Source organism: Furipterus horrens, unplaced genomic scaffold (assembly GCF_987537825.1).
Source record: "Furipterus horrens unplaced genomic scaffold, mFurHor1.1.pri manual_scaffold_9, whole genome shotgun sequence".
In the NCBI taxonomy this organism is placed as follows: domain Eukaryota; kingdom Metazoa; phylum Chordata; class Mammalia; order Chiroptera; family Furipteridae; genus Furipterus; species Furipterus horrens.
In genome coordinates, this window is record NW_028327179.1 from 71,715,852 (window position 1) to 71,731,146 (window position 15,295).

Genomic DNA, 15,295 nt, shown 5'->3' on the forward strand with positions numbered 1-15,295 from the left:
TTAATTCAGGTGTTTAGGGACCTCAAAGTGCTGTTGCAGGTAGGGCAAAGAGGGCAACAGGGAAATGGTTTTCTTCTCCAAGGTCAGAAATACCAAGGGTGAAGAACAGGTTTGAAGGGTTGGATAGGGGAGGAAGGATTAATGAACCCAATATTAGGTGTATCAGGTAAAACTGTCAGGGAGATAGTTTATAAATTGACCTAATATAATTGTTTAGGAGAGAGGTCAGAGCAGGATGTGAGGGTTGGGGAGCTAGCCCGACAAAGATAGTGGTATTGAGACCCTGATCACGAAAGTAGTTCTATAGATCAGGGTGTTTATAAGAGTACTTGGGACATAACCAGAGAGACTACTTCTAAGTAGCTGACAAATGGGAAACTGGAGAAGGAGCTAAGAGATAACCAGAAGAAAACCAGAAGAGAATGGTGTCGAGGAAGCCCAGAGAGACAAGAACTTCAAAGAAGAAGTCATCATACTTTCAAATATTGCAGAGGTCAAGTAGGAAAAGGACCGGAGGAATTTAAGTCACCTGTAAATGTGGGATGAGCAGATTCAGAGGAATTGTGGGGTTGGAAGCCAGATCGTAGCTGTATGGTGAGGAGTAAAGAGAGCTGAGGGAGTCGTGTTCATGGTTTTTTTCTAATACAGCTTGTGAAAGGCTAGAGAGGATAAGATAATAGCTGAAGTGAGATGGGGCAGCAGGCAGCAGAAGTTCACTTTTTCTTTATTAAACAAAGAAAGCTAGATTTCTAAATTGTCATATGACTTCAGTTGCCCCTCCATCACTATGATTAAAGTCCTTTTGTTGGTGATTTTTAAAATTTTTTTTGGGGGGGGGGGCACATTATAATCTCTGTCCAAATAGCTGCCCAAGGTCCTAGGATCTTTCTTCAAGTTTGGCTTCGACAAGCCAAAACGTCCATGTTTGTTCATATAGTCTCGCTGGATTTTAATGGGACTCCTCTCAGTTTTTAAGCTTCAACATACTAATATTTGGAATTGCAGTTTTTAAATTGCAGAATATAAAAAAAAAATTGCAGAATATGACTTGTGTCCTTGAAGTTTGACCTTTACCTGAAGAAGTGGTCAAAAATGGTAAATGTTTAAATGTTGCAGTTTAGAGAATGTCTTTATTGTGTTGCCAAATGCTGAATGACTGAGGGCTTTAATTCTAACAAGCTCTAATTAGGAGGAAAAAAAAATCAAAGGGTGATGTCAACTAGAATCAAAGTAACCAGAACAAGAAATACTCTTATTGATTACAGAACATCAACAATGTGTGGTATAGTCTTACTCACTTACTTGACAGGCAATAAAAATACTGCATGGTGTCTCTAGAGGGTTCAGATAGTCTTATTGAACACATAATCATTTTGATAGATGTTTTTCCTTAGTAATGTAATGCTCTTTGGGGCTGCAGAAAATTATTTTTAGAGCTATGCTAAATGATTCTTGGCTTTATAAAACAAAACAATATGGCAAATGTTTCTAATGTAAGAAGTGATAGTCAATGCAATGTATCCAGTGGTGTCTTGCTTAAAGGTGAATTAGCCTATTTTTGAGTATTATTTCTCTCAGCATAATTGCTTTAATAATGGTATGTCAAAAAGTTATCACTTTTTTTAGATTATTGTGTTATATTAGAAAACAGTTATTCATGTAGAAGATTAAATAGATGATATATACACATATCTTACATCTATATAATTTTTCTTTAGAAAGAACCTGGTTATCTTTCCATTAAGATGAGATTTACCTTTCTTTAAGATAAAGTTTTTACTCTGAAATGTTGGTCCTTTCTTATTTCTCTTTGCTTTCCAGTGAAGTTCAGTATTCTATTTTTTAATTCCTTTTGGACCTCTCTTTCTCCCTTCCTGCCTAGAACTTAAATTAAGGCCATTCATTCTTTTAATTTTTCTTTCACCATTCTTGTTAACTCTCTTGCTCCTTGACTTTTCATTGACTCTAATTCAGTTTGCCTAGGCTCAGCCTAACTCATTTGACATCTTTGCTACTGGACCTGGACTGCTGTCAGCTAAAACTTGACAATCATGCCAATTGTAGCCTCTATAAATTCATTGTCTCTAATTTCTTAGGTCCTCAAGATGGCTTTGGCAATCTTTGAATATTTCCCTAAGTAGTTCTCCCCTTTGTGGCTATTCTGCACTTATACCCTCATCTTCAAACTTCCTCCCTGCCACTTATTCCTTCAGTCTCAGAAACTGATCTTGGTTCCTGTTTTATTGAGGGCAGCAGGCAAGGGCTACCACTCCCCTTCACTACCTACATATTTTCTCAATCCATATCACCTTTGTTCTTTACCTACATTTCCTCCTTAACTTTGTCAGTAGGCCCGCTTACTTCCCTTTCTGTTCTCTAGCTTCCATCCAAACTGTTTTTCATGATGTTTAACTGTTAACACTTGAGAGATAGTTTTCAACCTTCACTTTACTTGGCCTATATGGTATTTCAAAATTACTGAGCACTACCCATAAGCATCTCCCTCAGTTTTTATGAAACCCCCTCTTTTGGATTGTTTTCCACCTTAGGTTCTCACAAATTCAAAGTTGCCATTTTTCCAAAATACAGTAGTCCCTCTCTATATCATGGCCTCACTGTATTGTGGGATTTTAAAAAATACTATATTTAATTATTTATCGCATATTTTTCACTATATCGCGGGATTTTGCGGTACTGTATACGTATGTTGTTAAAGTTACATAGGTTTAAGAGTGTAGAATATGTTTAAGAACATAGGTAGTGTTTATAAAAGTGTGGAAAAGGTTAATAAGGGAGTGGGAAAGGTTGATGAGGGACTGGGAACAGTTTGTAAGTGTGTGGGAAGGGTTTATAAATCCTTAAAATATATATAAATACTAAAATAAATATAAGGTTCCCTACTTTGTGGATTTTCACACATTGCAGGGGGGTATAGAATGTAATACCTGTGATAAGTGAGGGAATACTGTAGTAGGAAAAATTTAAACATTTAATGATTTACAAAATAATAATTGGTGTGAATGCTTATAATTCAATATTAACTGTACTCCTAAAAATTACATTATATGTTTATATTACATAAATATATCACAATTAAATATTAGTTATAATTTTTAATGAGAAGTATAGTTAATTATTCCTTGGTTTCTTCTTTCCTAGTTAATGAAGGAGTTTCCCTTGTTAAGCATGTTCAACATCCACGAAAATCTTTTAGAAGCCCTTCTGGAACTACAAGCATATGCTGATGTTCAGGCAGTCTTAGCAAAGTATGATGGTAAGTCCTTGGATCTGTTTATCTACTTGAGTATTCCTCTTTTTGATGTATTTTAATGATTAGATTGGAAGGATCATTTTAAATAGCATAGCACTTTGATAACTATTCTCTTAGAGAATTTTTATCAACAGTTTTATGATGGTATTTATAGAATCTTAGAATTTAATGGTTAGTGGGAGCCAGAAATGTTCAGTGTCACATGACACATTCCTTTTCTTCCCTGCCAGCAGGTTCCCCTCACACTCTCCCTGTCAACAAGATTTATGTGTGTTCCGCTTTATTACCTCCATGGCCAGGAATCACTCAGAACCTCTGCAGGCAGCACAGACCCTGCTGGGATAGCACTGATGTTCAGGCTCCTGCTATGACCCTCACATCAGTTGACTGACCACTACCTGTTGGTCATGTTGATCCTTTGAAGCAGTTTTGAACAGCTAGTAGATCTTGTTCCAGACCTTGAATAACTCAGTAAACATTTGAAGATAAACTCATGTCCCCTTCATCCTAGGTCTTCTCCTCATTATCAGAATATCCTCATTTTTTTTTTTTTTTATGTTTTATGTTGATACTAGCAAATATTTTTTATTTTTTTAACACAGTTTTTATTTTATTTTATTTTTTAACTACATTTTTTTTATTGTCCTATTACAATTGTCCCAATATTTTCCCCATTGTTCTCCCCTGCCCCGCCTAGCCCCTGCTGCCAGAATTCAATCCCCACTCTGTTGTCCATGTCTATGGATCATTTATACTTGTTCCTTAACTAGGCCCTTCCCCTTCTTTCCACCATTATCTTCCTTGGTCCTGCCCTCTGGTCACTGTCAATCTGTTCCTGGTTTCTATGCCTCTGGTTCTATTTTTCTCGTTTGTTTGTTTTATTCGTTAGGTTCCTCTTATAGGTGAGATCATATGGTATTTGTCTTTTATTGCCTGGCTCATTTCACTTAGCATAATATTCTCCAGTTCCATCCATGCTGTTGTGAAAGGTATGAGATTCCTTCTTTCTTTCTGCTGCGTAGTATTTCATTGTGTAAATGTACCACAGATTTTTGATCCACTCATTTGCTGATGAGCACTTAGGCTATTACCAGCACTTGGCTATTGTAACTAACATTGCTATGAACATAGGGGTGCACTGGTTCTTTTGAATTGGTGTTTCAGGATTCTTCCAGTATAATCCCAGCAGTAGAATCACTGGGTCAAAAGGCAATTCCGTTTTTAGTTTTTTGAGGAAATTTCATACTGTTTTCCATAGTTGCTGCACCAGTCTGCATTCCCAACAACAGTGCACTGGGGTTCCCTTTACTCCACATCCTCACAGGCACTTGTTGTTTATTGATTTATTAATGATAGTCATTCTGACCAGTGTGAGGTGGTATCTCATGGGTTTGCATCTCTCTGATGGCTAGTGAGGTTGAGAATCCTTTCATATGTCTATGAGCCCTCTATATGTCCTCCTTGGAGAAATGTCTGTTCAGTTCCTTTGCCCATTTTTCAATTGGATTGTCTGTCTTCCTGGTGTTGAGTTGTATGAGTTCTTTATATATCTTGGAGATCAAACCCTTGTCTGAGGTATCATTGGCAAATATGTTTTCCCATACAGTTGGTTCCCTTTTCATTTTGATGATGTTTTCTTTAGCCAAGCAGGTGCTTTTTAGTTTGGTATAGTCTTGTTTGTTTATTTTTGCTTTATTTCCCTTGCCCTGGGAGCTACACTGGTGAAAATATTGCTGCGTGTGATAGCTGAAATTTTACTGCCTATGTTTTCCTCTAAAACATTTACGGTGTCATGGCTTACATTTAAGTCTTTTATCCATCTTGAGTTTATTCTGGTGTATGGTTTAAGTTGGTGATCTAGTTTAAATTTTTTTGCATGTACCTATCCAGATCTCCCAACACCATTTATTAAAGAGGGTATTTGTATTTTATTTTATGCTCCTGCTCCCTTTGTCAAATATTAATTGATCATAGAGAGATGAGTTTAATTCTGGGCTCTCTATTCTGTTCTTTTGTTCAATGTGTCTGTTCTTATGCCAGTACCAGACTGTTTTGATTACGATGCCCTTGTAGTATAGTTTGATATCAGGTATTTTGATTCCTCTTACTTGGTTCTTTCTCAGGATTGCTGAGGCTATTTGAGGTCATTCTTGGTCCCATATAAATTTTTGAAATACTTGTTTTAAATCTGTGAAATATGTCATTGGTGTTTTAATACATATTGCTTTGAATCTATTTATAGCTTTGGGTAGAATGGACACTTTAATGATGTTAATTCTTCCAATCCATGAACATGGTATATGCTTCCATTTCTTTGTATCTTCCTTAATTGCTTTCTTCAGTGTTCAGTAGTTTTCTGAGCATACTTCTTTTACCTCCTTGGTTAAATTTATTCCTAGGTACTTTATTTTTCTTGTTGCTATAGTAAATGGGATTTTACCCCCAGTTTCTGTTTCTGATGTTTTATTGTTGGTGTACAAAAATGCCTTCAATTTTTGAATATTGACATTGTATTCCATTATTTCATCAAGTTTACTTCTTAGGTTGAGTAGTTTTTTGGTAGTCTAAAGGGATTTCTTTGTCCACTATCATGTCATCTGCTAATAGTGACAGTTTTACTTTCTCCTTCCCAATTTGGATGCCTTTGATTTCTTTTTCTTGTTTTTTGCTGTGGCTAGAACTTCCAATACTATGTGAATAAAAGTGGTAAAAGCGGACACCCTTGTTTTGTTACTGATCTTAGGCGGAAGCTTTTAGTTTTTGGCTGTTGAGCATGATGTTGTTTGTAGGTTTCTTGTAATATGGCCTTTAGAGGTATGCTGCCTCTACTCCCACATTGCTGAGTGTTTTTTATCATAAATGGGTACTGTATTTTATTGAATGCTTTTTCAGCATCTATTGATATGATCATGTGATTTCTGTCTTTCATTTTGTTTATGTGGTGTATTATGTTTATTGATTTAGGAATATTATACCATCCTTGAATCCCTGGGATGAATCCCACTTGATCATGGTGTATTACACAGGGGAACAATTTTTAACATAATTCCTGTTGAGTTCAATTTTTCAGCTGTTTTAGACTAGAATAGGCATGCTGATTTCAAAACTGCAGTTAGTTTTCTTCTATCACGTCAAGGTTTTTCTGTACAGCTTATCTTAATGTGACCACTCTAAGCTGGATTGTGCCTGGATCAAGGGAAGCACTAGTGCTCTCCTATTGGCTGTGAACAAACCACCCTCGCCTGGGGAGGGGTTGGGAATGACCTTGGAGACCAGCAACAGGTTCATACTTCTCTAGGCTATTCAGTTACACATGAGACAGTGTGGTGACAGGTTGTGTGCCACTCTATATAATGAATCGTATTCCAAGTATAGTCCGAGTTCTTGTCTGTATACATGGAGTTAGCAGAATTTATTTTTTATTTTTTTAAATAATTTATTTGTTTATTTATTTATTTTTAGAGAGAGGGGAAAGGAGAAAGAGAGGGAGAGAAACATCACTGTGTGGTTGCCTCTCACTCGCGCCCCCAACTGGGGACCTGATGTGCAACCTAGTCATGTGCCCTGACTGGGAATCGAACCAGCAACACTTGGCTCGCAGGACGACACTCAATCCACTGAGCCACAGCAGCCAGGGATATTTTTTATTTACATATGTACTTACTTCCTTTCCTTCAGATCATGTCTGCCTCTGCTTTTTCTCATCATAAGTGCCTAAACAACCCTGATTTGTTTTGTTATATCTGTGGCAGTTTCACCATTCCCAGTCAAAGGACAAACATCAGTGCATTTGTCAGGCAAGCCTATTTTGCATATTTTAAAGTAAAACTTGGTGATTGAGATAAGTTTTAGGCTCCTCACAAGGTGTGCAAGCAGTGTGTTGAGAGTTTACAGATGTGGATGAAGGGAACACATGATAAATTGCCATTTGGTATACCTATGGTTTGGCGAGAGCCCAGAGATCATTCAAGTGACTGTTACTTTTGTGTAGTGAAAACATCAGGTTATAACAAGAAAAATAACTGTAAAATAGAGTATCCTATTCTACCATCAGCTATACACCCAGTGCCTCATTCAGCTGAAATCCCAGTGCCAGTTTTCATTGAACTACCCTCTTTCAAAAAACAGGAGTATGGTGAAGAACTAAGTGGCAGCAACGATGAAGATTTTGAAATTGAAGATGACTGAGTTCGTAAGGGATTTGATCAGCATGCATTGAATGATTTGGCATAAGATTTGGGACTATCCAAAAGGGCTTCAGAACTCCTAGCATCAAGACTGCATGAGAAAAACTTGCTTGAAAAAGGAGCAAGAGAAAGTGCATTTCTGCTGTACTTTGGAAATGACGGTGGCTTTGTGTATTGCCATAGCATACATGGTTTAATGGAGGAATTGGGAATTCCAATCTATAATGCAACTGAATGGTGACTGTTCATCGATAGCTCAAAGCAGAGCTTGAAGTATGTCCTCCTTCACAATGGCAATTTATTTCGTGCTGTCCCAATTGGCCATTCAGTTTGTTTTCATGAAGAATATGAAGACATAAAGAGAGTCATTGATCTGTTGCAATATCACAAGCACAATTCGATCATCTGTGTTGGCCTTCATATGATCTGCTTCCTTCTTGGTCAGCAACACGGATACACCCAAGTATCCCTGTTTTCTGTGTATGTGGGACAGCAGAGCTTGTGAGAAGCATTGGGTGGAGTTGAATTTGCATCCAAGATCTGACCTCAAACCTGGTGATCCAAACGTTCTACATGAGCCACTTGTTGATAGAAGGAACATTATATTCCCACCTCCTCATGTAAAACTGGGTCTCATGAAGCAATTTGTGAAAGCTTTGCCAACTGAAGGAGACGGTTTCAAGTATCTCATTTTGGCATTTCCTAGCCTGTCATTTGAAAAGGTTTAAAATACCTTAATATGTATGTTTGGTAGCATAACTTTACTACTTGTACACAATTTGACTTATAGTAACAATATAGAGCCTTTATATGAATAAAATAACTCTAAATAAACAGTCTATTCAGGTAATTTTTTCTTTGTTTTCCTTTGTTGTATATTTTGTATGATGTTTGAAACAAAGGAAGGGTATCCTGTATCTTAAAAAGTTGATGTGACAGAGAAAACCCAAAAGTTAGTGTCAGATCTAACTCACCAAAAATTGTGTTCCCCAGTGTTATCTTTTTAATGTATTGCTGGATCTGGTTTGACAAAATTCGTTGAGGATTTTAGCACCTATATTCATCAGTGATATTGGCCTGTGGCTTCTTTACATGGTTTTGGAATTAGGGTAATACTGGCCTCATAGAAAGAGTTTAGGAGTCTTCCCTCTTCTTGAATTTTCTGCAATAGTTTGAGGAGGATAGGAGTTGGCTCTCCCCTAACTGCTTGCTAAAATTCGCTCGTGAAGTCGTCTAGTCCAGGGCTTTTGTTGTCTGGGAGTTCTTTGCTGCTTCAGTTTCACTAGTTGTTATCGGTTAGTTTATTCAGGTTTTCTGCCTTAGGCCCAGGAGAGGTTCCTTTATTGGCCAGAGAGGACTTCTAGTACCTTCTCCACCTGCCTCCACAAGGGACCTCTGATGCAATTGGGTGGGTAGATACCCTGGGTTACTCCCAGGAGGCACTATTCATTCTTCACTATTCAGGGAAGATGTCAGGAGTGTTTCCCTATCTGTCACCACAAGTCTTAGTCTGTCCCAGATTCTTTCCAATAATGTATAGTTTCTGGTGAATTAGTTGTCCATTTCCTGTGAGGGGTCAATCTGTGTAAAAGGGGCAGCTCTTTCCTGCTTGGTGCAGACAGCAGCTCTGTCTGGATGCTGAGGCAGGGTGAGGCCCTAAACCCCTCTTATTATGCCTGTCTCCATTCTCTCTGCTCTACTGGGTTTAGTAGATCAGGGCCCGAGGATCAGTATAGCTTGTGGTATCTGCTGAAGGGCCCTTTCAGAGCTTTTTAATCTTTCCCCTGTGGAAATGTACCCAGCAGGATGCTCCTGATCCTGGCCTCACTGGTCTGCAGAGCCTGTAAACCCACAGGTTGGGGTTGGGCTCACCTGTCTATGAAGGGATCTGGCTGGCTGCAGCGAATCTCAGGCATTTGTCTCCTGGCCTTTCAGATGCCAGCCTGCCTCTGTCTCGCAGGAGGATTGGGCCTGCATGCTCTGCTCTGAACAGGCCCCTTCTCACCAGCCTTGCTGGGCAGGACCCACAGACTCTTCAGTGTGACTTTATCCCCCTGAGTTCTCTGTTAGCAGAGACGCTATGCCCATGCACATGCACACCTTGGGTTCCTACCAAGTCTCAGGTCTTGCCTCAGCTCCCCTTTTAAAAGTTTCTGTGTGGTCCCCATACTGCAGCACCAATCCCTGAGGGGCCTGTTCTCCTCATGGTCCTCCTTCCCAAAAATCACAGTCTGTCATGGTCAGGCTTGGCCACCGCCTGTCAGAGCCTCTGATAGTGTAAGATAAAGTTTCTCTCTGGATCTTTCCAGGATAGCGTTGGGAAAAACCTTGCAGCTGTACTATATAACACAGGGCAGTGGTGGGGTGCTGTCCCTGCTCCCTCCAGAGATTTTCAGCCTGGGGCAGACCTGCTCCCACCACGCTGTTTCTGGAGCCAGCATCTCTCTGGTCATCTCTCTCTGCCCCGGCGCTCATGGCTCCTGTGTACATCCATAGCAGCCTTGGCTCTGCGCAGCTGAAAGTTCTGGTTTGGGCCACAGTGACAGCAGTTGCTCTGCTTGGAGAGCCCAGGCTGCTGGCTCCTGGGTGCCCTGCAGTCAGGTAGGCCCTTGCCCACTCCCTCCGATTTCCTGCGCTCTCCACCACACACACGCTCACTCACTCATGCTCTCACATGCTGCCGGATCCTTAAGTTGATTACTCAGTGGTTAGGCTGCTGGACCGGTTCTGGTCTGGGAGTCAGTGGGCAGAGCTTCCAGCTACTCTGCAGCCATCTTGGATCCCTGTTCGAATACCCTCGTTTCTTTCTTTCTTTCTTTTTTTTTTTGAATTGTTCTTTTTTTTCAATTTTTTAAAATTTTATTGATTATGCTTTTACAGTTGTCCCAATTTCTTTCTCCTCTGTTCCCCCCCGCCCTCTAGTTGTCCTCCCCCCACTTAGTGTCCATGCCCATTGGTTGTGCATATGGTTCTTCTCAACATCTTCCTGTCTACTCTACTCCCTCCTTCTATGCTTCTTAATTCCTGCATCATCTCCCTCCCTTTCCCCCCTCCCCCCTCCCTGCTGACCTCCCCCCGATATGTTCCCCATACCTATAATTTTTTTCCACTCTCATTGCCTACTTAGTTTGCCTTTGTTTCGATTCCCTAGCTTCTGTAGTTGGTTGTTGTGATACAGTTTTCATTTTAATGTTCATAGTTTTGATCCTCCTTCTTCTAAACAAGTCCCTGTAACATTTCATATAACAGTGGTTTGGATCTAACAAACTCCTTCAGTTTTACTTTGTCCTGGAAATACTTCCTCTGCCCTTATATTCTGAATGACAGCTTCACTGGATAGAGTAATCGTGGTTCTAAGTTTTTTATTTTCATTACTTTGAATATTTCTTGCCAATTCCTTCTTGCCTGTAAAGTCTCCTTTGAGAAATCAGCTGGTAGTCTAATTGGGACCCCTTTGTACATAATTCTTCTCTCCTCTCTTGCTGCTTTTAAGATTCTCTTTTTATCTTTTAATTTTTGACATTTTGATGATAATGTGTCTTGGTGTGGTCCTCCCTGGGTCCAGCCTATCCAGAACTCTGTGCTTCCTGGACCTGTAAGTTTATTTCCTTCCCCAAGTTAGGGAAGTTCTGCTTCATTGTTTTTTCACATAATTTTTCAATTTCTACTTCTCCTTCTTCACCCTCTGGCAATTCTATAATTCGAATGTTCGTTAGCTTCTAGCTGTCCCAGAGGTTTCTGAGCCTCTCCTCATATTTCTCGCTTTTTGTTTCCTCCTTCTGCACTGGTTGACTGTTTGTTCCCACCCTATGTTCTGATTTGTTGATTTGATCCATGGCTTTCCCTTCCTCACCACTTGTCTTGTATGTATTTTTGTTCATTTCAGCAGGACTAGCCTTCATTCCTTCCTTGTCTTGATTCAGCCCTGCTGTTAGGTCTGTAAGCTGCCTTATGACTATAGCTCTGAACTGAGCCTCAGCAAGATTCACTATTTGTTCATTGGTCAAGGCCTTTATTTGTGTTTTTTGTTAGCTGTGTGATTGATATTTCAATCATTAATTCTGCCATTCTGACCATTTTGTTTATCTTTCCTTCTTGGGTGAGGCGCTGTCACACCTCCTACGCTATATTGGGCGGAGCCCCATGTGCTTGTCACAACCTGGCGACCTTTCTCACCACACTGTGGTGCTTTGCGTGGGGGCGGGGGTCCAAGATGGATTCCTGCTGTTACTCTCCGCTGGGGAACCAGGAGCCTCCTCCCAATGGGGTCTGCCTTCCCGGGCATTGGAATCGCGAGCCGACGGATCTGGTCTGCAGCCTGGCCAGCTCCCAGGTGCTTCTCTCCTCCCCTCAAAATAAAGGTGTCTGCTTACCGGGTCACGCTGTTCACTGCTGCGGCTGCTGCCTCTAGTACAGCTTGATCTTTCTCAGCCGCGGGCTCGCACTTCCTACCCATCCAGACGAGCACCACTTGTTTATGACTTCATACATTGGACTTCCATGTAGCTTTATTTTCTGGAACTTATTATTTTTGGTTTTGCGGTAGTTGTGATCCTTCTTAGTTGTGGAGGGAGACAGAGTGTGTTGGTCTATGCCTCCATCTAGGCCAGAAAAATACCCTCGTTTCTTTACATGAGGGACTTTGAAGTCCTTCAGCCATTCTGGTTACTCACCCGTGAGCTTATTTCATTTTGCCTGTTCTTAATAAGCCAGAAAAATAAACTGACACAGGCTAGAGATTTGAAAACTCTTCTACTTCTGCTACCATTGTCTGTGAATCACTATTTGATCAATTGTACAAAAATTATCCACATATTACCTGCCATGACATGGCGACTGAAATCTCTACAGAATTTCATACTATTCTGTCTTATTTCACTAACTCTTTTCCTAAATAAACATGATTACTTATAAAAGGGATGTTAGGGAGTAATTACTTATATTACATAATCATTTTGTACTTTATAAAATATTCTTTCTTTAGTGTTTTAAGTGCATTGAACACATTATTCAAGTCAAAATTTCCAGGAATTTATCAAACATATAGAGCAAACTGTATCATTTAAGTTTTGTTTTTGACACATAGTTCTTCATGAGAAATCTCTGAAATAGGCTGTAGTTGTTAGCCTCTACAGAGGGGGAAACTGAAGCATTGTAACGCTGTATTTGTTTTGTTTTGTTGTTAATTCTTGCTCAAAATGATGGAACCTGAAAGCCCTCTGCAGTGATGGCATCTCTTGGCTTATGCAAACACAGCACTGTGTATCACAGGATACACGCTACCTAGCACAGAAGTGATTTTAGAGAAAGAGAAAAGTATTTGTGGCACACTTTGTAGTAAACAAAATGAAGACTGTTTGGCCTTCACATCAGCTCACTTTTGTTCTCTGTTTGGCTGACTTTGGGAGTCTAAGCCATGAGACTACCTTACAGGCAAAATGTTCACACATTTGGTACCAAAGGAACCCAGTCCCATGCATTTGGGTTCAGGTGCCCATGCACTTTTCCAAGTGCCACCCTTTAGCCATCAGTGCCATAGCAAGATTCCAGTGTTCTTATCCCCAGTGCTAACCTGTACTCAACCTGATAAAAAAAAATTTAACCAATAGAGCCTTTGAGTTCTCAAATCTCTTAAGGCTCCTTCATGAAAATCTCAGTTTATTAGAGAAATCATCAGCTTTGTGTTATAAGACAGATTGTAAAATAAAGAAATGAACTCATTCGGAGCTCTCTGTCATCTCTCTCTATCCCACTGCACCACCTCTGTTTTACAACAGAAAGCTGATTTACTAGACTCTGATAACATATGTTCACATTATTTGTTACAACAGCTGTCCCACCCTCTACTAGAATTTGGCTCACACATTGCAAAATTCCTTTTTGTAAATGGACAAACTCACCATACCAAGACTCTTGTGTTGAGCTTTGTTTATGTTGTATACCTGGCAACAGAGATGATGTTCTTGTTCATTATTCATGGAAAAAGAGCCTCATTAGTGGCAGGATACGTACTGTTGCTGAGATGCCTCATTAGGGGTTTTGAGTTCAGCAGTTGTCAATAGACTGCAGATGACCTAACCCGTACTGAATTCTGAAGTGTGTTTTGGTGAGGACTTGACTCAGGCCTGTGTCATTTACAGTAGAAATATAATGAAGTTACTGTTCTTGAGGACTGAGCTACAACCACACAAGATTATTAAAAACCTGCCTCTTGTTTCTCACATGATTCCATAAAATGGGCTCTTTCAGGTTCATCCCTGCTGCTTTTCCTTGGAGACCCAAAGGACCTCTACTGAGTTGTCCCATTTTCTGGCCCTGTGTGAGGAAGTGGGTGCTTTAGAGGGCTTAGAGTATAGACAACAAGTACGGGTGCCCTGTTCTTCACCCTGGTTCAGATGTCACACTTCTAATCCATGAGATGCTGGAGACAGCACTTTGAATCCCAGACTCTTCATGCCTCTCCATAGAGTCATACCCAAAGCAACAGGATTTTGTGCTATCTTCACAAATTGGAATGCTCTGGTTGAGTAGTTGTTTCTTGGGTTGTGAATGGGAACAGCAATCCCTTATTACTTTTGGTAGGTGGCTGAATTTTTTAAGTAGTGTGTCGGGAACTGACACAATGGGATTAGTGCTGCTTTTTTGATCTTTGCAAAATGGATTTAGAAAGATTAAGGCACAGGGAGAAGGTATGTGGAAACATCGTATTCTGAGGGAAGGAGGAAGGCAACATGTATCCCTTTTCCTCATATTTCTTCAGTTTTTTGGTGTGTGTGTGTTTGGCTTTGAGTTTTAAAAGTGACATTCACAAACTCCTTTTAAAGTGAAGTACTTTGGAAGCCCTGGGTCCCTAGAAGGATTACCAGTTATTTGGTCACACATCCTTATAATCTGCAGTCTACTTTTGATTTTGCCCTTGAGCTAACTTCTCTATTCCAGTCATTAGTCTGAAATGCTATCTTGCCATCCTCAGAAGGTTTCATACTCTCTCATTTTCAATTCATTAACAAACATTATGGGTGAGTAGTTTTCATCCAGGTGGTTTGTCCTGGTTTTGGAGTGTGCTTCACACAATGACTAAAATAACAGCAGCAGCAATAACTAGCATTTATTCCATTCTTATAATGTGTCAGGGTCAGACATAATTCTAAGCTCCACATGGACAAACTCATTTATTCCCAACAAAGCATATGAGGTAGATACTATTATGAGCCCTCCTATACAGCTGTGGTAAGTGGTGCAGAGACAAGTTAAGTCACTTGTTCAGATTAAAAGCCTCAGTTGTCCAAGTAAAGCCATGAACATCTTATATTAAGAAAGAGATAAACTGAGAACATTTGTTTTCCAATAAGAGGTGAACTCAATGAAGAGAAGAAAGCCAGGATAAAAACTAAGGTGGTCTGACTCCAGGCCTAGAGAGTTAACCATCACACTTCCATGGTCTGCTGTTAGTAATATTTTATTTATTGTTTTTATTAACATGGTTGTTGTTATTATTAGCTGCAGTTTATTAAGAAACTATCATGTGCCAAGTATGTTATACACATTACCTTTAACCCTCACAATAACCTTGCAAGGAGGTAACTATTCTATTTTAGCAGATATAGAAAATAAGGCTTGTGAATTTAAATAATATTCAAGCCCATATAATCCTTTAAAACTGCAGAATTGGGATTCAAATCCAGGTCTGTCTGGATCTAAAAGCCTGTGTGTTTTCCATAAACATAAGCCTTACTGGAGGGACTTACTCTGCCTCTTTCTCTTTACAAAGGCGAGAATCAGGCAGGCTGGAGCTGTGGTACAGAATTTCAGCAATGCCAAATTGTCTTTTAAGATA

At 39.8% G+C, this 15,295-nt stretch overlaps 1 protein-coding gene across 5 annotated transcripts in view; it reads left to right on the forward strand.

The window, feature by feature from the left end:
* Nucleotides 1-15,295, forward strand: part of ST7 (suppression of tumorigenicity 7) — a 348,571-nt gene that overhangs the window by 277,488 nt on the left and 55,788 nt on the right. For all 5 annotated transcript variants that reach the window (XR_016513065.1, XR_016513066.1, XM_090287402.1 and 2 more), the window contains one exon: nucleotides 3,160-3,274. Coding sequence is in view for 3 of the 5 variants with exons in the window: in XM_090287402.1 (XP_090143528.1) it covers nucleotides 3,160-3,274 (115 nt within the window). In the remaining 2 variants the exon portion in view is untranslated. The remainder of the gene's footprint in view (nucleotides 1-3,159; nucleotides 3,275-15,295) is intronic.